This window comes from Dipodomys spectabilis, unplaced genomic scaffold, assembly GCF_019054845.1.
Source record: "Dipodomys spectabilis isolate Male_0828 unplaced genomic scaffold, ASM1905484v1 ptg000046l, whole genome shotgun sequence".
NCBI classification, from domain to species: domain Eukaryota; kingdom Metazoa; phylum Chordata; class Mammalia; order Rodentia; family Heteromyidae; genus Dipodomys; species Dipodomys spectabilis.
In genome coordinates this window covers 9,325,801-9,352,631 of record NW_024870723.1, presented here as the reverse complement: position 1 = coordinate 9,352,631, position 26,831 = coordinate 9,325,801, and the positions used below count along the sequence as shown (strand labels likewise).

The 26,831-nt window shown below is 40.5% G+C and overlaps 2 protein-coding genes across 2 annotated transcripts; both read right to left on the bottom strand.

The window, feature by feature from the left end:
- Nucleotides 1-582: 582 nt before the first annotated feature.
- On the bottom strand, nt 583-1,566 carry LOC122107078 (olfactory receptor 5C1). The gene has a single exon (XM_042678663.1). The coding sequence runs from the start codon at nt 1,564-1,566 to the stop codon at nt 583-585; it is 984 nt and encodes a 327-aa protein (XP_042534597.1).
- Nucleotides 1,567-3,393: 1,827 nt separating this feature from the next.
- On the bottom strand, nt 3,394-26,366 carry LOC122107077 (olfactory receptor 1361-like). The gene is made up of 7 exons (XM_042678662.1): nt 26,307-26,366; nt 24,967-25,874; nt 23,221-23,279; nt 22,464-22,531; nt 7,977-8,288; nt 5,418-5,468; nt 3,394-3,453 (listed from the first exon to the last, which is right to left on the bottom strand). The coding sequence occupies exons 1-7, from the start codon at nt 26,364-26,366 to the stop codon at nt 3,394-3,396; spliced, it is 1,518 nt and encodes a 505-aa protein (XP_042534596.1).
- Nucleotides 26,367-26,831: the final 465 nt, after the last annotated feature.

The window sequence follows — 26,831 nt, the reverse complement described above, 5'->3', positions numbered from 1 at the left end:
TTGCCTAGCATGTATGAAGCCCTGAGTTCGATCTCTCAGTCCCACATAAGCAGAAAAAGCCAAAAATGGTGCTGTGGCTGAAGTGGTACAGTGCTGGCCTTGAGCAAAAGAAGCTCAGGGACAGTGCCCAGGCCCTGAGTTCAAGCCCCAGGACTGGCAAAAAAAAGAGAGAGAGAGAGAGAGCAAAGAGTATTTTCACTGGCCACTAAAACACTTAACACAGAAAGAATCCAGAAACAATTGGAAATAATAGGGCTCTCATTCATTTTTGGGGATCAGCCTCTTATAAGCACAGATGACAAGTTAGAATATGTTACTTCACCTGTAACTCCAGGAACTCCCCATTCTGAACTCCCAAACCTCAGGCAGGTCCATAGCAACATTGCCTGGTCTTGGTTTTGACTCTAGGCCTCACCCTAGAGTACCCCAGGTTCCTGCTTCCATTCCATATGCCTCCACCTCCCTTAATAACCCCCAAGTTCCTTAATAATGACAAGAGACATTGAAGCCAGAGGAACACCTATCTTTATGTGTCTCAGTGAATGAGACAGAGAGAGTGTCATCATCTAGCCATAGTCAGACCTAACTAGCCTCTTGGGACCAATCTCGGGTAGCCTGCCCTGGACAGCAGAACCGACTCCAGGTCCTCCGGACAGCCTCCTTCACCTCCTTGTTGCGGAGGCTGTAGATGAGTGGGTTGAGGGCTGGGATGACAAGAGTGTAGAACACTGATGCCATCTTGTCATTGTCCAGGGCATAGCTGGAGCTGGGACGCAGGTACATAAAGATAAGAGTCCCATAGAGCATGGCCACAGCCGTGAGGTGTGAGCCACAGGTGGAGGCTGCCCTTCGACGGCCCTCAGCTGAGCGCATGCTGACCACAGCCCCAGCAATGAAACCATAAGACACCACAATGGCCAGCACTGTGGCTGTCTGGATGAAGCCACAGATGGCGAACAGCAGGAGTTCATTGAGACTGGTGTCATTGCAGGAGATGGCCAGCAAGGGGGGGATGTCACAGAAGAAGCTGTTAATCTCCCGGGAGCTGCAGAAGCTCAGGCGGAAGGTGAAAATTGTGTGGACAAAAGCACTCACTGCCCCACCCAGGCCTGAAACTCCCAGCAAGGCCAGACATAGCCCCCGAGACATAACCATTGTATACAGAAGAGGATTCCCAATAGCCACATAGCGGTCATAGGCCATGGCTGCCAACAAGCAACATTCTGCATCAGCCAGCCCTGCAAAGATAAACATCTGGAGGGCACAGGCTGCGTAAGGAATAGTGGCATAAGGCCGCAGCAGGTCCACCAGCATCTTGGGGCCAATAGCTGATGAATAACAGGCATCTAGTAGGGAGAGGTTGGCCAGGAAGAAGTACATGGGTGTGTGAAGCCGAGTATCCACCCAGATCAGAAGAACCATGCCCATGTTTCCCAGCAGACTGACCACATAGACTGGCAGGAAGATGAGGAAGAGGGTTATCCGCAGGTCCCAGCGGTTGGTGATGCCCAGAAGGATGAATTCAGCAGGGGCAACCCTGGCCCACGTGAAGTTCTCTGGATTCATTTTGCTGAACAGACACTGAGGAGAAACATAGCAAAAAATGAGAGACAGGCCAGGCCAGTCACAGAGGAGAAAGTACTGCATCCTGGGAGACAGGAAGCCATAGATTTCAGTCTAACCACAACCAAATTGCTGTGTTACCTTGGAAAAGCTGAATAACTTCTCCTAACCTTTGTTTCTAACACTGTAAAGTCACTGAAATTTCATCCTCATGAAGGCAGGAGTCTTGTCCCCCTTTACTAAAATGTATATGCACAGAACTAGAGTTGCTGGCACATAGTAGGTGCTCAATAAATACTTGCTAAGTGACTGATGGTGAATGGGATGGTATTTAGAGTTTGAGGATTGAAAATTCCACGATTCTCTATTCAGTCTTCTCTACATTTCCTTTTATTTTTTTCCAGCTCTAACACTAAGCCTTGAAGCTTGCCAGGAGGTCTTTCCATTTCAGTAAGACCTGGGAAAGGTGTGGCTTGCTATTCTGGGGAGACAAATTTGGAAAGAAATGTGAATATCTTCCTGGGCTGATTTTTTTCACCTTGGTGAGTCATAATTTTCCTGATCTGCACAGTGGGAAAAATGCTGGAAGCATTTAGTGAAATAATCAGGGAAAGTAGCTCACACAGATCCTGGCATATAACAGGCATCTAATCAAGGTCCAACTGGACCTGAATTGAGTGGAGCAGGATGCTCAACTTTCAGGCAATCAACAGTGTTCGTTCTCTACAAGTCCCATGTTGCTTCACCTGGGCCTTGGTAGTATTTCTCTCTATCTAGAACACATTTCTTCCTTATGTGTTTGACAACTGATCTACCCAAAGGAAGATAAATGCCAAATAAATGTCTGCCTCATCTGTGCCTGCCATAGTACATTTCTTGGTCATAGCATGATATGTCTATGGGCTTTGAGCTCTTTGACTCAACATACATTCATTGAATATTTTACTACATGTTAAGAACAGCCCTGTAGTTAAGTTTTGAATTTCCAGGGTCTGGTATGCAATCAGTGCTTAATAAATGCTAGTTAGCATATGAAATTGTGAAAAGACTATGGATATTAGGAGCATGGAGGCTTGGTTCTTTTTTGGAGCATGGACTTCCTTTTTCTGTATACAAATTCAGGTAAGTCATTTGACCTCACCTCTTTGAGTCAATGGCTGTGCAGCCATGGGCTTGGAGCTGAGTAAAGACTCTTTCCTTTCCCTTTAGGCACAGTGTGGATGTTCAGGACCTATTTGTGCTTGATATCTATTCATCTTAATTTGCTATCAAGGATGATGAAGGGTTTCCTACAAAGGATGAAAACTTGAGGACATTTCATGCCAGTGAGGTCATGTTTTAGAAATGCAACGTAGGACATTTCCCACAGCTGTGCACATCCAAGTGTCTTTAACAAGTGCACAGACTGTAGACTGTGTGTTCTCAACCACACATATTCTATTTTGGAGCCTGAGAAGTCTGTTACCAATAGGGCAAGCCTGTTTGGGTTCTGGTGGGGGTCTTCTTTCTGAGTTGCATATAGCACCTTTTTGCTTAATTCTTACACTGTAGAGAGTGAAAGAGAGACAAAAGAGCAAGCAGTAGCTTCTGATCTCTTAAAGTGACTCGTCTCATCATAAGAGCCCTACTCTCAGGACTTCATCCAAACCTAATTACCACCCAGTGCTCTCATTTCCAATGCCATCATATTGGGGGTCAGAATTTTAATATGATATTTTAGGGGAGCACAATGTTCCAAAGCATGCAATAATTCCACTTTTTGGTGTTTACTTTTGAAAATGTCTCATGTGTATTCAAGGAGACATGTATACAAGTGCACACCCTCCTGCACTATTCATCATGGCCAAACATCCTATTGATAGTTTCAGTAGGTTCAGGAGTGGCGTCAACCTATATGTAACAATATGGAGAAAGTGGGAAAACAGACTGAGAAATCCACTGGCTTGTTTCCCACTGTGATGTTGACTCCTATGACTCCACTTGATTACTGCTGCCTGTCTGTCCAGGCAGCAAGATCCTGAGAAGGTTTGTTATCTTTTTTTTTCTTTTTTTTTGGGTCTGGTCCTGTGGCCTGAACTCTGGGCCTGGGCGCTGTCCCTCAGCTCTTCAGCTCAAGGCTAATGCTCTACCACTTGAGCCACAGCACCACTTCTGGCTTTTTTCTTTTTGCTTATGTGGTGCTGAGGAGTCGAACTCATGGCCCCAGGCATGCAAGGCAAGCACTCTACCACTGAGCCACCTTCTTAGCCCCAGGTTTGTTATCTTGACACAGGACTGGACACTTGTTCACCCTGGTTATGAGGACATCTTATCCCTCATTTAATTGGTCTGTGGTGGTCCAAGGCTTGGAGCAGGCCCAAAGCCCTGCTGAGAACCTAGCGGCCTCTCCTTTGAGTCTTGGTTTTCTTGTATGTACCTTAGAGTGGGGTATGTAATAAATAAAGCAAATACATTAAGGTAAACACATAATTTGAGGTTCAGGATATAGCTCAGAGGTAGTGTGTTTGCCTAGCTTGCACAAGTCCCTGGAATCCATCCTTGGAACTACAAACAGACACAGGCAAACAAGCAAACAAGCAAAACAAAAGATGAAGCACAATTTTCAGAAAATATAAATGGATTGATAAAAAGCAAAAAACAACTTATGTGCTTTTTTAAAAAAAGTATATGAATATAAAACATACTGTTGGTTGTCCCAAATAGATAGGTTCCAGATGAAAGACTCCAGGCTCAGAGGATTTTTATCACTTTTTATCCCTTCCTAATCTCTTTAGCTGGTGCTTCTTTTTCTCTTTTGTTTTTGGTGCTGGTCTTGGGACTTGAACTCAGAGCCTGGGCACTGTCCCTGAGCTTTTTTGCTCAAGATTAGTGCTCTACCACTTGAGCCACAGCTCCACTTCTTGCTTTTAATAAATCAGAGATTAATTCATTTTAGTTAATTGGAGATAAGAGCCTCATGAGATTTCTTGCCTGGACTGGCTTCAAACTGTGGTTTTCAGATCTCAGCCACCTGAGTACATAGGAATACAGGAGTGCAAATGCACAAAGCCCTAGGTTCAATCCTTGCACCATAAAAAAGCAAAAAAAAAAATCTCTCTTGGCTAAGGGTTAGCTTTTATAGGAAACTGCATGTGAATTTTTGATCACTAAATCTTCATGCCGAAGCCTTACTCCATGAGTTCTCTGTATCATAGCCATATTCAATTGAAAACCATTTTAAATATATAAATATCTGTGTGTAAGTTTACGGGGTACAATATAATATTTTGATCTATTTATACATGTGAGAAAGATTAAATCAAGCGAACTAACACATCCATCATTTTGCTAACTTATTTTTTTGGTGAGAAAATTAAAATTGATTCCTTTAGTAATTATGAAATATACATGATCAACACAGTCACTGAGCAGAATATAATGAAGCTGATCCCGTAGAGAGTAGAAAGGTGGTTCTACTAGAAGCTGGAGGGAGAAGGGAGAAGGATGAGGAGATGATAACCAAAGGGTAAAAGAAGTTTCAATTAGACTAAAGAAATAAGTTCTAATGCTCTGATACTATTCCACAGTCTTATAACTGCTGTAATCTCCTACCGTGTTAGACATCTTGAGCTCTGGGACTATGGCTAATTCATCTTTTTATCCTTAGAGGATAATACAGAAGATTGTGGATTTTCCCCTTCTCTGTATCCGGACCATAGGTGGGTAGAAAGAAGCAATGAGGCTCAAGCTTTACCCAACTCCATGTGGTCTGTGTGTGAAGTCAGCTGCCTGGCGGGAGTTCTACTTGCAGAACCTGTGGATGGTCAACTCTTTGTGTGTTTGGTCTGTCCACATGGAAAGCAAACACCACTCACCTTTACCAAGGGAGGAGCAGAGCTGCGTCGAGTGCCTCTCCATTTCTTCATCTAGAAAGTGGAGAGAACAACACTTCAAGGATTTTAAGCTGCTTTGAAATTTTTGGTGAAAGGATACTCAAACTTCAGTTTAAATAGGTGTTTTGTGGTGTGTGTGTGTGTGTGTGTGTATGTTTCATACATGCACATAAATCATTATCCTCTCACTTACCCTCTACCTACGATGAGAATTATTGACCTTATGTTCGTGTGTATAGTACATGCAGGCTTGCATTGAAACAAGACAACTCAGGCTCTCTCTCACAAGGGACAGCTTCTGCATTTGCTCTGGACAAGACAGGAAATGTCTGAAGTTTCTGTGTCCACTTATGCATGGACATATGTATCACCTCCCCATTCTTGGTTTATAAAAACCTTGTTCCATGTTTTTCTTCTATTACTTTCATAATTTCTTTTCTTTTTTTTATCCCTTTTAAAATCCCTTCCTTTCCTTTTCTTTCTTTCCTCCCCTTCCTCCTTCTTTCCTTCCTTCCTTCTCTGTGGTACTGGGGATTGAACCTAAGCACTATTCATGCTAGGCAGGTACTCTGCCACTGAGCTCATACCCATTTTTAAGCATTTTTAGTGATTAAAAATTTAGTCTATTTAGAATTACTTTGGTGTAAACTGCAAAGAGAGGAATTACATAGTTTTATTTTCCTTCACCCAAGCAGAAGTTGGCACCAGTGGCTCATACACCTGTAATCCTAGCTACTCAGGAAGCTGAGATCTGAGGATCATGGTTTGAAGCCTGCCCAGGCAGAAGAGTCCATGTGAGACTCTTATCTCAAATTAACCACTCAAAAACCAGAACAAAATGATAGAGCACTAACCTTGAGCTACCTTGAGCAAAAATAGCTCAGGGACATCATCCAGGCCCTGAGTTCAAGCTCCATGACTGACAAAAAAAAAATAAGCAGAAGGGTAGGAAAAGAATAGCTTAAGTTCAAGATCATGGTAAAGTTGTAAGACATGTCCTTCCAATAAGTTCTGTCAGGATGGAGGAAGTGTATCTTTCACTGTCATTTCCTATACAACTGGGCACATAATAGGTGTCCAGCAAACCAATATGGACTGGTGAAAGCAGGTCCTGTATATACTCATGGAAGCTGGCTGAAGCCTTTTATTTATCCCATTCTGAACCTAAGGACCTAGACCACCCTAGAAACAAAGTGACCGAACAATCCTGATTTACCTAGAATGGTCTCCAGATTTAACTCGAAAGTCCAGTGTTCCAGGAAACTCCCTCAGTGCCAGCTAAACCAAAGTGGTTGGTTCCCATACCTAGCACAATTCTTCCTTTGCAGAAAAGCGAAGAGCATGATCTTGGGGGAAAGCCTGTGAGATACTCTTTTTCTAACTGAAGAAAGGCTTTGCCTTTGCATCTGACTTTCTATCTCTTAGAATTTATTGAGAATTGTCTGGCCCTCTTTGAATCAATATATGTTGACTTCTCCTCTTTGCTTCTTTTCCTGCTGCTCTCCTTCAAAGATCTGCTCCAGCTAGGGCTGTTAGCTGTGGGTAGTATGCAGCAAGCTTGGGGTTCCAATTTGGTTCTTCTGATCTCTGTTCATTGTCTCAAGTCCCTGCCTTTCTGTGTTTAGGATTATCTTACCTTGAAGTTAAAAACAACAACAGTGAAAAAAACAACAACAATGGAGTTCTGAAGAAGGCCAGAGACTTGTCCTATATACAACTATGATCTCAATGGAGTTCTGAAGAAGGCCAGAGACTTGTCCTATATACAACTATGATCTTAGATCTCCTTATCTTTCCTTAAGCACTGACTCTAGGCAGACTATAATTATATCTCTTGATAGAGCGCCAAGTTGCCTTCCTCTCTTTAGGCTTCTCTTTTTTATACTGAGCAGTTAGGACCAGAGCATACTCTGTGGACTGGTGTGTGTTATTAGAATAACTCAGAAGCATTGTGAGCAATGGGTTGGTATACAATGTGCAGAAATTCTGCACAACTGATTTAGAGCAGGGCTCAGAGATCTGTAATTGAAAACAATGTTCCAGGTGATTCTGATAGGTATCTGCTTTAGGCCCTCCAAGCTGACCTTGTCAATAGTTAACATGCACAGAAATCACCTGGAAATCTTATGAAGCACAGCTGCTGCCTCAGAAAGGCTGGTGGGAGAGCCTGAGATTTTTGCATTTCTAGCAAACACCCAGGTGATGCTGACTCTGAAGTTTGACGCCATCTTAACTAGGTGATGAGAGTTTTTCTCTTTGGCAACTTAGCATTCCCACTTTCTGAAGTATTCTCTTAACTCCCTCCTGCTAGCTCTCTTCTCTCTGCTGAGATCTTGGGGGTAAATCATCCTCTTCTATCCAGTCCTCACTGGTCTCATGAATGTATTTAAATTTTGCGAAGCTAGCCCTCTGGCATTCACAATTAAGTCATCTACCCTTAGCAATCCTGAATTCTTAGCTTGTTCTTCCCTGAGACTTAATTTGCCCAGACACCTGCTGCTGTCCCTGTGGTGGTATGTGGTTATAGGTTTAAGGACCTACCAAGAAGTGGAGGTGGATGGGATATTCTTCCAGCTGAACAGCTTCAGTCCAGCCTTTGGAGAGACAGCAGGGACATGCCCCACTCCAGCAGTAGGAACAGGGGAAATTATAGTCATCCTGGGCCCTGAGGGAATGGCCTCTTTCTGTTTTCCTCCTGCCTTCTTCTTCCCTCTCTGCTGTGCCAGAGTCCATGGAGACTCTGTATGTCCTTTGGAGACTCTGTGACAGCTGGAGGCAGGGGAATATCAGGGATGACTCACTCTTTGGTGCCTGGGAAGACTGGAGAAGTTTGGTAGGATGCATTTCCAGGTTCTGCACGGGAAACACAAATATACTATTCATTGAGAGTGGTTCTTTTGGGGCACTTTTCTTCTCTACATATACTATATGCATGCGTGTGTGTGTGTGTGTGTGTGTGTGTTGTGTACATATACTTTGTTGTTGTTATTATGTGTTAGAATCTTTGGGGGCTCATCTATATAAATTCAGTTTTTGCCATTTTTTGAACAAATCCTACTATTCCTCTTGCCTTTGTTGTTTACCTTGCTTTGTCTACCTGGCACATTTTACCTTTTGTGTTGCAGAAGCAGTGGTAGCTCCAATGTTACCTTCCACTGGAAGCCTTATTTTCTCTATATAAGAGCTATTCTTTGCCTTTGTGCACCTTTTGATGATAGGAGGGTTTGATCTTGGACCATATGCTTTCTAGGCAGATTCTCTATCACTTGAGCAGCTCTGCCAGTCCTTCTTTTGGTATTATTTTGGTTGTACTAGGCTTGAACTCACACTGTATACTTGTTCTCAGTTGGCATTCTGCCACTTTTACAGCCCAGATTTTTCCTGAATAATTGGAGATAGAGTCTTAAGGACTTTTCTGCCTGGGAAGGCTTCAAATCACAATTCTCGAGGTCTCAGTCTCCCAAATATCTAGGACTAAAGGTATGAGCCACTGGCACCTGGCTCATGTCATTATTTGTGGAACAGTCCAGGCTGGCCTGGACTGTTATCCTCCTATTCATGCTTCCCTGCATAGCAGGAATGACAAGTACATACCACTGTACCCAGACATTGATTGAGTTGAAGTCTCATGGACTTTTTTTTTGCCTCAAATTATAATTATCCCAATCTCTGCTTCTTACATGGGTGAAATTACAGGCCTGGGCCACCATTACTTCTTGCTTGCTTGGTTGTTTCCTTCCTTCCTCCTGCGTTCTTTCTTTCCTTTCTTTCTTTCTTTCTTTCTTTCTTTCTTTCTTTCTTTCTTTCTTTCTTTCTTTCTTTCTTTCTTTCTTTCTTTCTTTCTTTCTTTCTTTCTTTCTTTCTTTCTTTCTTTCTTTCTTTTCTCCCTTTCTTCCTTCCTTCCTTCCTTCCTTCCCTCCTTCCTTCTTTCCTTTGTTTTTGGATAGGGTCTTAGTATGTAGCCCAAGTTGGCCTGAAACTTGTTATATAGCCCAGTCTGGCCTCTCACTCTTGATCCTCTTGCCTCTGCCTCTTGAAGGCTGAGATTACAGGTGTATGGCACCATACTCAACTTGGACTAGAATTCTGAATAGAAAAGCCATAGTCCCCTTTTCATGAAGCTTTCAGGGAGAAAGAATTGGAATTGACTAATTGAAGGAGAGTATTTCAGGCATAATGGCAAATACAAGGACCTTGGGAGTGCAAATAGTATATTTGAAAACTTGAAAGGCCAGTGGAAAGCTTAAGTGTCGGGTCTTCAACTGTCCCACGAAAGTAAGTGTGTTGCTAGTCCTTTCCCCAGCCTCCCTTAACCCTGGAGACAATCAGATGCAGCGGGGAGTCAACTCAAGCAGGAACTCGTTTATTACCACACAGCAAGCACTTTTTTGGGCGGGAGGGGTCCAGTCGAGGGGCCTGAACTCTGGGCCTGGGCGCTGTCCCTCAGCTCTTCAGCTCAAGGCTAGCACTCTACCACTTGAGCCACAGCACCACTTCCAGCTTTTTTCTTTTTGCTTATGTGGTGCTGAGGAATCGAACCCAGGGCCTTAGGCATGCAAGGCAAGCGCTCTACCACTGAGCCACCTTCCCAGTCCCACAGCAAGTACTTTTTAAAGCAAAAAAGACTGGGTGGCATGAGGAGGAAAAGGAACCAACCAATCTCTGCAAAGGTCACACCCTGTCATGCATCTAAGCTTCCACGAGCTGTTTTTGCACTAAACGTAAACAAATCGTCTCTGCCCACTTAACTCCCTCTCAGCACCATCTTTGCTGCCCATGTGTCCTACACTTAAGGAATGATGGAATATGGTGTAAATGAGCTTAGATAGGTAGTAGACTCTTCCAAGCCAGGTGAAATATTTGTCTTAAAAAAAAAAATTCTAGCTGGCCACTGGTGGCTCACACCTGTAATTCTAGTTTCTCAGGTCGCTGAGATCTGAGAATTGAAGTTCAAAGCCAGCTCAGGCAGGAAAGTCCATGAGACGTCTCCAGTTAAACACCAGAAGCTGGAAATAGAGCTGTGGCTCAAGGTGGTAGAGCACTAGCCTTGAGCAAAATAGCTCAGGGACAGCGCTGAGGCTAGGAGCTCAAGCCCCATAGCCAACAACAACAACAACAACAACAACAAATTCCTCCAAATAAGATGGTAATGAGAGGGTTAAAGAAGGGCTGAAACATACATTTTAGAAGATTACCTTGATTGATATGAGTAGAAAAGATTTATAAGGAGACAAGTCAGGGGCTTCGTCATAGTCCAGGGTGGAAATGATGGAGATTTTGTCTGTCTTTGCAGAAGGCAAAAAGATTTGAGAGATATTTTGTAGGTAGAGCCAATGGAACTTGATTATACTTTGGGAGGTCATGGAAAAGGAGAAAGTTGATTTGTTTGACTTAATATATGTTTTTGAGTGTCTTCAGTGGTATAGCCCATTTTCTAGGCAACTGAAATATATCAGTGAACAATGAAACAACAGCATCTGAAGCTTACATTTTTGGCAAATGGAGAATGATATCAAACAAAAGACATAATAGCTAAATAATTAAATAATATAATCTATTAAACTTAATGAGTTTTTTCTTCTTTTTTAGTAAGTTTTTTATTGTGAAAATACTGTACAGAGGGGTTACAATCACACGAGCAAGGTAATGAGTACTTTTCTTATCAAGCATTGTTGCCTCCTCCTTTGTTTTTCCCCTACCATCCCTTCCCTCCCACCTCCACAACTACATCCCCCCCCACCTCGCCCCCCCCAACCTAAATTGTAAAGTTCGTTTTCAACATAGCATCTTGTACACCTCATTGTTGCAATGGGTCAACCTGTATCCCTATTTAAACAATTTGTTCTTTCCCTTCCACTTCCCAAATTATACCAACATCAAATAAAGTGAAAACAGGGGTTATACAGTGAGGGAGGGACATACAAAGCAACAAAAAAATCATGTGGTACCTTATAAATACATTAGAAACAATAGCAAGAAAGAAAAAACACTTGTGGGGGGCTGGGAAGGTGGCTCGGTGGTAGAGTGCTTGCCTTGCATGCATGAGGCCCTGGGTTTGATTCCTCAGCACCACATAAGCAAAAAGAAAAAAGCCGGAAGTGGCACTGTGGCTCTAGTGGTAGAGCGTTGCCTTGAGCTGAAGAGCTGAGGGACAGCGCCCAGGCCCAGAGTTCAGACCCCACGACCGGACCCCCTCCCCCCCCCAAAAAAAGAAACACTTGTGTCCTTATCTTGGGTTCATTTTGCTTAACATCATCTTATCTGACCTTTTCTGTTTGTCTCAGATATATACTATTTATTGCAAATAAGGGAAACCATGGGACCTATGTTTCTTTGTGTCTGGCTTACTTCACTTAATATAATTTTTTTCCAAGTCTTTCCATTTCCTAACAAATGGGGCAATATCTGGGGCTGGGAAGGTGGCTCAGTGGTAGAGTGCTTGCCTTGCATGCGTGAGGCCCTGGGTTCAATTCCCTAGCATCACATAAGCAAAAAGAAAAAAAGCTGGAAGTGGCACTGTGGCTCAAGTGGTAGAGCACTAGCCTTGAGCTGGAGAGCTGAGGGACAGCACCCAGGCCCAGAGTTCAGGACCCACGATCGGACCCCCCCCCCCAAAAAAAAAAAAACAAAAATAACACACACACACACACACACACACACAAACAAATGGGGCAATATTATTCTTTCTGATGGAGGCATAGAATTCCATTGTGTATATATACCACATTTTCTTGATCCATTCATCTACTGGGAGGCATCTGGATTGGTTCCATATGTTAGCTATGGTAAGTAATGCTGCAATAAAGCTGGTCTTGTTTGTGATCATTCACATAAATGCCCAAAAGTGAGATTGCTGGGTCATAGGGGAGCTCTATATGGAGTCTTTTGAGGAACCTCCATATTACTTTTTGAAGTGGTTGAACAAGTTTACATTCCCACCAACAATGAAGTAGGGTTCCCTTTTGTCCACATCCTCTCCAGCATCTGTTATTAGTGTTCTTGATTTTTGCCGTTCTAACTGGGGTGAGGTGGAATCTCAATGTTGTTTTGATTTGCATTTCTTTTATGGCTAGAGTGGTTGAACATTTCTTCATGTGTCTATTGGCCATTCTTATTTCCTCTTCAGAGAAGTTTCTCTTTAAGTATTTAGCCCACTTTTTATAGGGCAGTTGTTTCTTTGAGGATTTGTTGCTGGGGGATTTAATTTTTTGAGGTAAGTTTTTTCTTACCTATCAATTTCTATAACATTTCTGAATAACAAAGGACATTAAACTCCAGCAATACCTTCCTGATGGGATCTACCCATTTCCCATTCTCTTTTAACCACATAAAATAAAACAGAGTCCATCTTAATTGGTATTCTCTCAGAATTACAAGTCAGATGAGTCCTTTATGCCATGGGAGGCAAAATTTTCTATGATCATATGACCAGTTGTTTCTATAACCTAAGGCTTGTGTTAGTTTTCACTGATGTAAAAAAATACTTAAAAAGTCATCTTGAAGGAGGAAAGTCTTATTTTGATGCAGTTTCAGAGTTTTCCATGGTGAGCTGGCTCCATTGCTTTTGGTAAGGCAAAACATCATGGTAGAGGGACATAATGGTAGAGCAAAGCTGCTCACCTTATGGTGGCCTGGAAGCCAAGCTTGAGAGACAGTGACTGAGAGCCAGGTATACCTTCTCATGGCATACTCCTAATACTCTCCTTTCTAGGTCCCACCTCCTACCTTCTAGTTTTTAGCACCTCCTAAGAATGCTATCAAATTATGAACAGGCCAAATGGATTAATCTATTGACTAGGCTAGAGCTCTCATAATCTAATCACTTAATAATGGCACCAGCTGGGGACCAAAAGGTTCAACATGTGAACCTTGTGGACCAGTTTATATCCAGGACCAAACCGACCACAGTAATTTCTGGATTTTGTGTAACAGACTAATATTTCTCAGATACATATGTGTTTTTACTAAGTTGTTGTAGCTAAGTTGTTGCATTCAAGGTTTGGGTACCTAATACTTAGCCAAGTTTGATAGAAAGTAGAAAGCAAAACTATGAAAATTTCTTTGCTATTTCAAAGACATTACAATTTCAACTCTGTCATTTTTGTATTTCTTTAACGGAAGAACATGTTGCCTATTATCTATGGGTTTTCTGTATACTATAAAGCCTTTGAGATTGATCCATGTTACTGTATGTGTATGGTATATAGTTTATATTGTTTAAATTCTTTGTTTCACTGATGCTTTTATTTAAAAGAGTATCAATTACTTAATCTATAAATCTCCAACTATAATTATTTTGTATTTCCATTGTGTATTGCTTTGTGTATTTTTAAGCTCTATCATCTTCCCTCCCTCCTTCTGTCTTTCCCTTCCTTCCTTCTTTCTTTCCTTCCTTCCTTCCTTCCTTCCTTCCTTCCTTCCTTCCTTCCTTCCTTCCTTCCTTCCTTCCTTCCTTCCTTCCTTCCTTCCTTCCTTCCTTCCTTCCTTCCTTCCTCCCTCTTCCTTTGTTTCCTTCCTTCCTTCTTCATTATCATCATCTTCTTTTTGAATTGCTATTTATTATTATTAATTGCATTTACCATAATTTTTTCCTGTGTCTTTGAAGTATACACAAAAACATCATTGTAAAGAAATACCTGGGCTGGGATGTAGCTCAGTGGCAAAGTGCTTGCCTAGCAAGTGCAACGTCCTGCGTTCGATCCCCAGTACCAAAAAAGAACAGACAAAAAAAAAAAAAAAAAGAAATACCTGAAAAAACAACTAAAGGAAGGATTCGTTTTGGATCATGGTTTCAGACCACCATGGAGGACATGTCCTAACTAAACCACATCTATTGCTGAAAGTGGAGTATTGAAGTCTCCACTACTAGTCTGCCAGGATTCGTCTGTGCTTTTAAGTCAAGTAGTGTTTGTTTTATGAACTTGGGTGAACTGACATTTGATACATACATGTTGGCAATTATTATTTTTTCTTTTTTCCTTTCATGCATTTAAAAATTATTATACAAGCAATATACAGATTGTTTCCTTTATTAATATGAAATGGCCTTTTGGTCTCTTTTAACTGATTTGGTAGTATAGCTATCCTCTCTGTTTTCAGGATGCATTTTCTTGGTAGATTTTTTTTTTCCCAGTTCTTGGTGTTCATTGGTAGATCTTTATATACTCTTTGACCTTGAGCCAATTTTTGTCGGTTAGATGTAGTTCCTGTAGGCAACCAATAGGCCATACTTAAATTTTTTTTTTTTTGGGTCCGGTCGTGGGGCCTGAACTCTGGGCCTGGGTGCTGTCCCTCAGCTCTTCAGCTCAAGGCTAATGCTCTACCACTAGAGCCACAGCACCACTTCTGGCTTTTTTCTTTTTGCTTATGTGGTGCTGAGGAATCGAACCCAGGGTCTCATGCATGCAAGGCAAGCGCTCTACCACTGAGCCACCTTCCCAGCCCCATGCTTAAAATTTTTATAAAAATTGTTAATATAAAGGTGATGTACAGAGAGGTTTCAGTTACATAAGTCAGGTAAAGAGTACATTTCTTTTTGGACAATGTCACCCCTGCCCTCCCTCCCTCCCAGTTTTTCCCTCTGGTCCCCACCAAGTTGTATAGTTCATTTTGCTTCTTTTTCTTTCTTTTTGTCAGTTGTGGGCTTGAACTCAGAGCCTGGGCACTGTCCCTGAGCTCTTTTGCTCAAGACTAGCATTTCACACTTTGAGTCATGGCTCCACCTCCTGTTTTTGAGTGATTAATTGGAGGTAAGACTCTCATGGGGGCTTTTCTGCCCCAGCTCGCTTTGAACCACAATCCTCAGATCTCAGCCTCCTGTGTGGCTAGAATTACAAGTGTGAGCCACCAGCATCTGCAAATTTGATAAATATTATTCTATATTATCAGATGCACATAGGCCTTGCTCCCTTGTTTTCCTCTCCTAAGAGTTTCTCTGTGTGTGTGTGTGTGTGTGTGCGCGCACGCGCGCGCATGTGTGTGCATGTGTGTGTGAATCAGGCCATGCTTTTTAATCCAAGTTTTTATTCTTTTGATGGAGACCATCTGTGCTCAGTGCTATTATTGAAAGGTATAGCAGTTGCTGCCATTTTGTTGTTTTTGTGGCTGCTTGGTTCTGAAGTCATTTAATTATCTGCTCAGCTGGTGGGATGTATTTTTTCTTTTATTTTCATGGTATTGTTTACTTCCCTCTCCAGTGTGTAGAATTCTTTTGGGTATCTTCTTCAGTGCTGGCTTAGTGTTTACAAATTGCTTTACATTTTCATTTGACCCTCAATTATGAATGATATCTTTGTTGGGTAGATTAATCAAATTGGAATTTCTTTATTTTAATCACTTCAAATATATTATTCCATGTCCTTGATGCTTTTAAGCTGTCTGTTGAGAAATGTGTTCTGATCGACTTGCCATTATATTTACCATGGTGCTATCTCTGCAGCTTTTAGTATTCTTTCCTTGTTTTCACATTTAATATTTTAACTATGACATGTTCTTTTCTGGTCCAGCCTTTTTTTTTTTTTGGGTCCGGTCGTGGGGCCTGAACTCTGGGCCTGGGCGCTATCCCTCAGTTCTTCAACTCAAGGCTTGCGCTCTACCACTTGAGCCACAGCGCCACTTCCGGCTTTTTTCTTTTTGCTTATGTAGTGCTGGGGAATCGAACTAAGTGCCTCATGCATGCAAGGCAAGCGCTCTACCACTGAGCCACCTTCCCAGCCCTGGTCCAGCATTTTGTATAACTTAAATGGTTCTTTCTCTCTTAAGATTTGTGAAATTTTCTCCTATCAGCTTATTGAATATATTTTCTATTCCTTTAGTGTGCACTTCTTTTCCTTTTTCTATGCCCATCTTTCTTATGTTTGGTCTCATAGTAGTGTCCCAGAGAGTTTTTTAAAATTTATTTTAAATTTTTTGTTATTGTAAAGGTGATGTATGCAGGGGTTATAATTACATAAGTCAGATAATGAGGACATTTCTTTTTGAACAGTGTAACTCCTTCTCTTGCTTTTCTCCCAGTTTCCCCTACTACATGATGTATAGTTTGTTCAGCCTCTGTCCCACCATTTCTGTATAAACACAGAAAACAAAAACAGAGACAATGGAGAAAAAAAATCCAAAATAACAAAACACCTCTTGTTTCCATTTCTTGGAGTTCATTTGGATAAATATAATTTAATATGATTAAATGAACATAGCCTATTGAGACTTTGTGAGCCTAAGAGTATCCTCCTTTGGTCTCACTGTATGAATGTCTATAGTCCTGTATAATTTATCATGTCCAAGTGTTTTTTTTTTTTTTTTTGCCTTTGCCATCCAGTGTATTTACTTGTAGATTTATAGGCACGTTCTAATTATAACAATGAAGGAAACCATCAACCTGTGTTTCTTTGGGTCTGAATTACTTACTTTTTCAAGTCTTTTCATATCCTTATGAATAGTACAGTATCATTTTTTCTGATAGAAACATAGAATTTTGTATCTTTCATTCCAATTTCTTTATTTTATTTTCTCATTTCTTAATTTGACCATTTTTTTAAAATTTGTAAAGTTCATTTCAATTAGTGTCTAGTGAGTATCATTGCATTGGTTCACCCTTTGTCCCTCTGTTTCTGTGATTCTCCTTACCTTCCACAAATCAGATAAACATATACAAAGCAAAGTGTACTGAAATAAAAAACAGTGACCACAGGGAATAAACCAAAGGGAAAAAAATGAAAGAAAAAAGAAATAACTACAAACAGTACACTAAACAACAACAAAACAAAAAATACCTCTTGTTTCCATATACATATACTTTAACCTTGAATCCTGTTATATTGTGTTCAGGTTTATCTATTTCACTCTCCTGGAAAGAATTTCCAGTCTTTTATTTGACAGATTAGCTTTTTATTTCTAGAATTTCACTTTAAATTCTTTTCAGGATTTCTGTATTAATTTTCTCTTTCATATCCATATTTCTCCCTTACTTTGTTTAGTTACTAACTGCTATCCTATTTGAGTTCTGCCAGCTGTTTGTTTGTATCCTCATTGAATTTATTCATCTCCTTATCTATGTCCTTTTTCTTATTTTGTCAATCATTTTAATAATTATTAAAAAAATCCTTTTTCTGGATTTTCTTCTTTCTCACTATCCTTATAGTATGTTTCTGTGTGGTTGTTGGCTTTTGGAAGAGTCATGTTGCCTTCTCATTTTTAATATTCCTGTTTCTTTGTTGAGATTTATGCACATGAGGGCAATTTCTTGGTTTTAACCCCGTACAGACTTGCATTTGAAGTATTTCTAGTGTCTACACCTGAGTTTCTAGTAGGAAGCAGGCAGTGTAGTTTCTCCTCTCTGGACTAGAGGAGATCTCAGTATCCAAATTTCTGTCCATTTTCTCCAGACAGCAGGGATGCTTCTTCAGCACTATTCCTATAGATGAGAGTTAGCTGGCCTTGGTTGTATTTTATTGTCTGTGGATTGCTGTTATATGTGAACTGACTATGGGATAGCCACGGGCCAATCACTCATTTCAGTGCTGCTTCCATCTCAGAATCTTCCCTCATTTGTAAACTGGAAGCTACTATTGATTGCTCAGCGATTTTTAGTCTATGTGCCAAGTGGGAACTTTCCCACTTGCTCTCAACTTTCAGGTTGTTCTTATAATGTGCCTGATGGTGTGTGTGTATGTGTGCGTGGGTGAGTGAACATAGTGGTAGAGAACTGATGGAATTCAGGTTCCTGTCTGAAGGTCTTGGTTCTTTAAGACCCCACATAGCATGTTATCTGTGGAAAGGATGAGACTGGAGGATATTGTTTGTGACCCAGTTCCTTTTTCCTCTTGGAGCTCTCAGCTTTGCTTGGCAGCTATTCCTCAAAGTCATAAATATAGCTCCTGGTGCTAAGTACTCTGCCAGCCATAAGTTTGATAGAGACAGATTTAGAGAGAGATATACACACACAGGGTAATGTAGTTTCTGTCCCCTATATGTGGATTTCTAGTTTTCTCAGAACTATTCATTGAAGAGGCAAACTTCTTTTTTTTTGGTCATGTGGCTTGAACTCTGGGCCTGGGCACTGTCCCTCAGCTCTTCAGCTCAAGGTGAGTACTCTACCACTTGAGCCACAGTGCTACTCCCGGTTTTCTGGTGGTTAATTGGAGATAAGAGTCTCACGGACTTTCCTTCCTGGGCTGGCTTTGAACTGCAATCCTCAGATCTCAGCCTCCTGAGTAGCTAGGATTACAGGCATGAGCCACTGGTACCCAGCTCTGTCTTTTTTCTATTATTTCTGTCTACATATCTGCTTTTGTGCCATGATGTTTCTATCTGCAGAATAATGTCAGGTATTTGCTCTTCTTGCTTAGGGTTGCTTTGTCTATTTGGGCACTTTGTGTTTTCATACAAGTTTTAGGATTGCTTTTCCTTTGCTTTTCTTTTTTCTCTCTCTTTTTTAGTTGGTTGTGGGGCTTGAACTCAGGGCTTGGGTGCTGTCCCTGAGCCTCTTTGGGCTCAAGGCTAGTAATCTACCACTTGAGCTATAGCACCACTTCTGTTTTTTAATTTTTATTTTTTTATTTGTTGGTTGTGGGGCCTGAACTCTGGGCTTGGGTGTGCTGTCCCTCAGCTCTTCAGCTCAAGGCTAGCGCTCTACCACTTGGCTTTTTCTGCTTATGTGGTGCTGAGGAATTGAACACATGGCCTCATGCATGCAAGGCAAACACTCTACCACTGAGCCAACTTCCCAGCCCCACTTCTGGTTTTTGAGTGCATAATTGGAGATAAAAGTCTCATGGGGACTTTTTATGTCCGGGCTGGCTTTGAACCCTGATCCTCAGATCTTAACCTCCTAAGTAGGTAGGATTACAGGCATGAACCACCAGTGCCCAGCTTCTTCTTCTTCTTCTTCTTTTTTTTTTAATGAAGAATGACATTTGTGTTTTATTGGGGATGGCATTGAATGTCTAGATGGTTTTCTGTAGTATAGTCATTTCACAATATTACTTCTGCTGATTCATGAGCATGAGCAGTCTATCTTCTAGTATTTTCTTAGTTTCTTCAGTATTTTGTTTAAAGGTCAGTTTTTCATCACAAAGGTTGTTCATATACCTAGTTCAGTTTATTTTTAGGTATTTTATTGTTTGAAGCTGTTGTAAATGGAATAGTTTTCTGATTTCTTTCTTATGCTGTTCATTATTGGTATATAGAAAACTTACTGATTCTATATGTGTACATGTGAGCATGTGCATGTGTGTGTGTGCGTGTGTGTGTGTGTGTGTGTGTGTGTGTGTGTGTGTGTGTACATTCCATCTTGTTACTTTACCAAAATGTTGTCAGTTTAAGAGTTTTTTTTGGTGGAGTCTTTATGGCCTTTTACATATGATGCCATATTATCTGCAAATAGGAATGATTTGAATTCTTTCATATTTGTATCACTGTTATTTTTTTTTTCTTGCTTGTTGCTTTAACTAAGAATTAAAGTACTGTGATTAAGAATGGTCTTGTGCCCATTTCTTTCATTTTGGTTAAGTATTTTCTTTTTTTTTTCTTTTGTGGGAGCTGAACTCTGGGCCTGGACGCTGTCCCTCAGCTCTTCAGCTCAAGGCTAGCACTCTACCACTTGAGCCACTGTGCCACTTCTGGCTTTTTTCTGCTTATGTGGTGCTGAGGAATAAAACCCAGGGCCTCATGCATGAGAGGCAAGCACTCTATCACTAAGCTGCCTTCCTAACCCTGGTTAAGTATTTTTGATCTTATTTATCTTCTCAAACAACCAATTACTTGTTTCATTATTTTCATGATTAATTCTTTCCAACTACGTTTACTTGCTCTTATTTTCTGTGAGCTTGAGTTGCATTATTAAATTAGTTATTTAAAGTCTGTTTCCTTTTAAGTTTTAAATTTGAATTAGTGTACATTTGAGATAGGCACAGGTTTCATTGTGGTATTTTCATACTTAAAACAGTGAACTTTGAGCTGGTGCTGGTGGCTCATGCCTGTAATCCTAGCTACTCAGGAGGCTGAGATCTGATGATCATGGTTCAAAGCTAGCCCAGCAGGTAAGTCCTTGAGACTTTTTTTTTTGGATCCAGTCGTGGGGCCTGAACTCTGGACCTGGGCACTGTCCCTCAGTTCTTCAGCTCAAGGCTAGCGCTCTACCACTTGAGCCACAGCGCCATTTCTGGCTTTTTTCTTTTTGCTTATGTGGTGCTGAGGAATTGAACCCTGGGCCTCATTCATGCAAGGCAAGTGTTCTACCGCTGAGCCACCTTCCCAGCCCATCCTTGAGACTCTTTATCTCCAATTAACTGGCTAGAAAAATGGAAGTAGTGCTGTTGCTCAAGTGTTATTGCACTAGACTTGAGCTGAAGAGCTCATGGCCAGCGCCGGGCCCAGAGTTCAAGCCCCAAGACTGACAAAAACAAAACAAAACAAAACAAAAAACCAGTGAACTTTGAACATATTCTCCTTTTCTACCATGTTATCAATCCTCTTCTCCTTTATCTTCTCTTTTTTAAGTATTATTTCTTGGGTTTCAATATTTGTGTATATGTACATAATATATGTTTATGCATATACACATATATGTATACAAACACATATGTGAACATACATATGTTTTCACACATGGATATATGTGTGTACCTATTATGTGTATACCTATACATATGTATACCTCTCCTTTGCCTCAAAGGTTCTGGTAAGTTGTGTTTTCAGAATTTTTCTGATATTTTCCCATACTCTTTTGATGACCCAGTGATTATGCATATGTGTAGATTAGTCTCCATGTTTTTGTATATTTTCTGTAGTGTTTCTTTTTCATTTCCAATTCTGTTATGGTCTGAGATTTTTCTTTATGTTCTCAAATATGATCTATTTTTCAGATGGTTTTGTGGGCTGCTGAGAGTATGTATCCTGTTGGTGTTGAGTGAAATATTTTCCGAAATATCTGTTAAGTCTGTTTGATAAAGTAGCACTCAATTCTGAAGTTTCTTTGTTGATTTTTTAAATTTTTAGTTATTTTTGAGGCCAGCATGTTTAATAAAGTCTCAAATCAGAACAAAAGAAAACAAATACAAATAAAATGAGAAAACCTTAATTCACCAATTGTAGCTGAACAAGAAGCAACCATCTACACTGATAGCAGGGATTGGGGGCCAATCTATTTACCTGTGTCTACTTGGTAACTCTTCAAGATGTTTTTCTCATACCAGTTGCAATTGGCTGTTCTCCAAGAACACTGGAGTCACAATGATAGATATGAAAATAAAGAGCTGTCTCAGCAAGGCAAAATTTACTCTGCAAAAGAGTTCACCATCAGCCAAAAACCTGGCAAGCCAGCACACAGGTAGGCTGCTCCCCTATTTATCCCCTCTGCTTAGATTGGTTGTGCTCAGGTTCACAAACTGCTTGTGATTAGCTAGTTTGAATAGGGTAAAATGTATTTACATAAGGTGACTTTGAAATACAACTAACAATATACAACTAATCTCAAAATATACCCATACCCTCCGTTATGTTTTAGACAACCCGTGGTGTGTCTTAATTCCATCTTGAAAAGAAACCAGTTTAAGATAAAACCTTACATTTCAAAAATCCTTCCTAATCCCAAAGTAGTTCCTCTTTTCCTTAACAAGAGCCAAGTCACCAGGCCAAGGCAGAATCTTCTAAGCAACACACTTTGATAGAAAGGACAATTTTTCTCACATTTCCCCCACTCTTTCTTATTTATTTATTTATTGTCATGGGGCTTGAAGTCTGGGTCTGGGCACTGTCCCTCAGCTCTTCAGCTCAAGGCTAATGCTCTTCCACAGTGCCACTTCTGGTTTTCTGGTGGTTTATTGGAGATTAGAGTTTCAGCTTCCTGAGTAGCTAAGATTACAGGTGTGAGCCCCTAGTGCCTGGCTCCCACTCTTATTTTGTATGGTTTTCTTCAAGTTCTTTTAACCTTGATCTCCACATGAATTTGTCCTACAATACCCAATTAAAGCCATTGTTCCAATTGCAACAATGAGTGGCATTAGAACTGAGGTCTACATTCCAGTTGTTTACCTCTGAATTTTTAGTCGATGGTCCTATCTGGGACTGCATTTTTGAGGAAGAAGGTAAAACCTTCATCCCTTAATTAAGACACATGCCCCCATTTTTCCTGGTAGAATAATCTTAAGAACTATCCAGTTTTCCTATGCCATCTTGCTAGGCGGATGTAATTATTTCTGGCCTTATTCTTAGTTTTTGAGTTAAATATTTACCCCTCCCCATGTATCACCATTCCTTCTCTCTTCTCCCCACTTTCAAACAGTTCTTGGTGGATTTAATTATGCTGCACACACACACACACACACACACACACACACACACACACACACACACACACAAATACACATATATACCTTCCAATTCCCTTCACCTCTTGGTACTCTCCTTCTCTCCTTCCCCTTCCCTCAGATCCCCTTCTAGACAGTCCCCCTTTTACATTTTATGTCCAGTACCATTACTTTAATCATCATAAACCATTTGGATTCTGATGCTACTTGTTTCCAATAACTTGGTCAGTTTTCTTATCCCTATGACGATGAGAGACTTAGTAGATAAATTCTTTATTTTTATTTCAAACTAGAATATTTGCATTCAGTTTTGTAGAAAATAAATTAACCTCTTAAATGCCTTAGCAGGATCTGTCCTTTTCAATACGTATTTCCATGGAAGATGAAACTTTATAATTTCTGAGTACAGATTAAGCTTCTAATTTGAGACTATACTACATTTATTTACTCAGAAACAATTTCTGGAGCAAGTTGCTGTTTACCAGACAGAGGAAAGGCTTCGCTGAGAACCCATTTTAGTGAAGGGAAGTAAAGAACAAGACTTGAGAATAATTGGGGCAATAGTTTTTTTAGGGGAGGACACATGAAGACCAAATAGCTTTTTACCACAAACGAGGAGGTAACAATGCTTGATAGGAAATGGACTCATTACCTTGTTCATGTAACTGTAACCCCTCTGTACAGTATATTTACAATAAAAATATATATTAAAGAAATAAAGGAAAATGTCACAATAAGGGTAATAAGTACTTTATATAAAAGTAAAAAAAAAATTAGGTTTTTACCCCACCCCCTTTTTTTTGTGATACTAGGGTTTGAACTCAGGGACTTACTCTTTTTTATTTTATTTTTGTATATTTTTTATTGTCAAGGTGATGTACAGGGAGGTTACTGTTATATAAGTAAGGTAATAAGTACATTTCTTGTCAAACTTGTTACCTCTTCCCTCAGTTTTCTCCTACTTTCCCTCCTCCCAACACCCCACCCCCAAGTTGTACAGATCATTGCCAACATATTGTCTTGTGTATATTGCTATTGCCCTGGTTTCCCCGTTGTCCTTTGTCTTACCATTCTGTTGTTCCCCTTCCCTTCCCAAGTAGTATATATCTAGGATAATCTTAGCAGATGAGCAGAAAGCTCAATAGCTATGTATATATGGCCATATAAAATGATGCTAAGCGAAATAAACTCCCAAGACATGGACACAAGAGGTTATTCTTTGTTGTTGTTTTTTAATATACTATGTGATTTGTTGTTTCTTTTGTGTGTTCTTCCCCCTATGGTATATCCCCTGTTGTCACTGTATTTGATTTTGGTATGCTGGTATTGTATATATGTTTATTTGAATTAGGGAAGGGATTTATTCTTGCTAGTCAAGAATAATCAATAACATCAAATAATACTTTGAGCCTCCACTTTTTTTCTTACTGTTTGTTTTTTTGTGCTAGTCATGGGCTTGAACTCAGGGCCTGGGTACTGTCCTTAAGCTCTTTTGTTCAAAGCTAGCACTCTACCACTTGAGCCACAGCTCCATGTCTAGATTATTTTGGTGATTAATTGGAGTTAAGAGTCTCAGGGACTTTCTTTCAGGGCTGGCTTTGAACTATGATTTTCAGATCTTAGCCTGAGTAGCTAGGATTGAAGGCCTGAGCCAGTGGCACCCAGCTTGGACTGGTTATAATTAAGATGGGTTCTTGAAAACTAGTCTGTGACTTTGAAACTTGTACCACCCATAAAATTCTACTTCAATTTGTTTTGAGTTGAGAAAAATATATATATTTGTTCTTGGTCTTCCAGACCAAATTCACTATCTCCTACTTTATGCCCAGTCCGTATGCTAAGATCAGTGAATCTGAATGTGTTTTGTTTTAATGCAGTTAGAATTGGTCCTGAGTCTAATGTCTTGACCAACATCCAACTTTCCTAGTCTTATCATCTCTTATCCTTGAAGATGACTTTGCAATACCATTCTGCGTTCTTCCTAGATTTGATCCTAGAAACCACATTTTGTCTTTTGGTACTTTGTGCCCCTGCCCCCCAACACTTGAATTAGATTGAATACACATACCGACTGAATCATGTCACTGATGAAGGGAATGCTCATCATTCCCTTTCTCAAGGCCGCATCTCTGTCTATGGTCAGTTACTTTTATTCTAGATCTATACAGCCTGGCTTTTAGATCTGGAAAAATACTATTTACGAAGTACAGCTTTTCCCAAGGCCAAACAGTCTCCACAAAGCTCCCTTCATGTCCTTGTTTCTTAGGCTGTAGATAAAAGGATTTAACATAGGGGTGACCATTGTATATACAATAGATGCCACCATTCCAGTATCTGCAGAATAGGAGGATGAAGGCTGGAAATAAACCAGAAATACAGTTCCATAGAAGAGAGTGACAACTGTCAGATGAGAACCACAGGTGGAGAAGACTTTATGCTTCCCCCCAGCAGAGGGAATCCTGAGGATGGTGTGTATGATGTGAGCATAAGAGACCAAGACACAGACAAGAGGGACCACACCCGAGAGGGCAGTGTCAGTGAACATCATGAAATGAAAGGTGTGGGTATCTGAGCAGGCAAGTTTAAGTAGGGGAAGAAGATCACAGAAAAAATGTGGGATGGAATGGGAGGCACAGAAGGAGACTTGAGCCATCAGGAGAGTGAGGGAAAAAGCTAGGAGGTTGGAGAAGAGCCAGCAGGTAGTCACCAGCAGCAGGCATCGTTGGAGACACATGATGGTGGTGTAATGCAGAGGAAGGCAGATGGCCACATAGCGATCGTATGCCATCACAGCCAGCAGGAAGTCATCCAGCAGCGCCAGGGCCATGAAGAAGTACATCTGCACGAGGCACCCAGTGCGGGAGATGGTGTGGTGCCGTGTGTGAATGTTCACTAACACTTTGGGGACAATGGTACAGGTGAAACAGGTATCAATAAAGGACAGATTGGCCAGGAAGAAGTACATAGGGGTGTGGAGGTGCTGGTCACAGCCAATGGCCAGGATGATGAGCAGGTTCCCCAAGAGGGTGACCAGGTACATTCCTAGGAAGAGCCCGAACAGAAGGGTTTGCTGCTCTGGATGTTCAGAAAAGCCCAGGAGGAGAAAATCAGAGATGGTAGTTTGATTCCTAATGTCCTTCAAAGGTAGAGAGATCAAAGGAAATTCTAAGTAAATAAACTAGGCAGAGTCCAAGGATTTTGCTTTTTCCCTTTTCCTTGGGGAAATTAATGAGACTGGCTCGCGATTATGAAGTTCCTTGTTATCAGACTGATCTTGGTCAACTATTCAATCACTCTGAATTTCTGTTTCCTACTTTGTACCAGTGTAACTTCTTTATTGAGTATTGAAGCTGTTTTTGAGATAATGTGTGTGGAAATCAGTTCATCATGGACCATTATGATGATGGTCATTATTATTAGCTACTTCATTTTTATATTTTGCAATATAAGAGAAACCCTCAGACCAGAAGCTTTTCATTTCTATTCCTCATATGACTCCTATGTTTAGGATTTTTAAGTTCCTTTTGAACTTTGCTTTTCTTACCTAAAATATAGACAGTAATCTTACCTGATAGATTTGTTGAGGGGGCCAAAACCTGGAGTCATTGGCAGTTTCTTCATGAATCATGATGTACAATCAAAATGAGAAGTTCTAGCATTCCTTTTTCATGGAGTAGAGAAAAAAGTTGATCATTCAGTGGTGGCAGGTGCTAATGTCATGCTTGTTTAATTTGGTGATTAAAATATAGTATTTTTATTATATTAATATAAGATATTGATAGATTGGACTTTTTATTTATGAAAGCCAAATTAAATACCATTGTAAACTATTCGGAATAAAGGTGGTTCATAAGGTCTTAGTAAATACTATGCATTTTTATTATTGTTATTTTCAGTAAGAGAGGGTGTTTTGTTCTTACTATTGGCAACAGCTTTAGTGCTAGCCTTTAAATTGTGAGTTGTCTGTATTAAGAGTCACCAACACCACTCTTATCAGCAGCACAGCTAATGAATGATCATGATTTTACTCAGAACTATCAATGGAAAAACCTTCTTTTTTGAACATCTAAAAGCTTCATTATCATTGTCATTG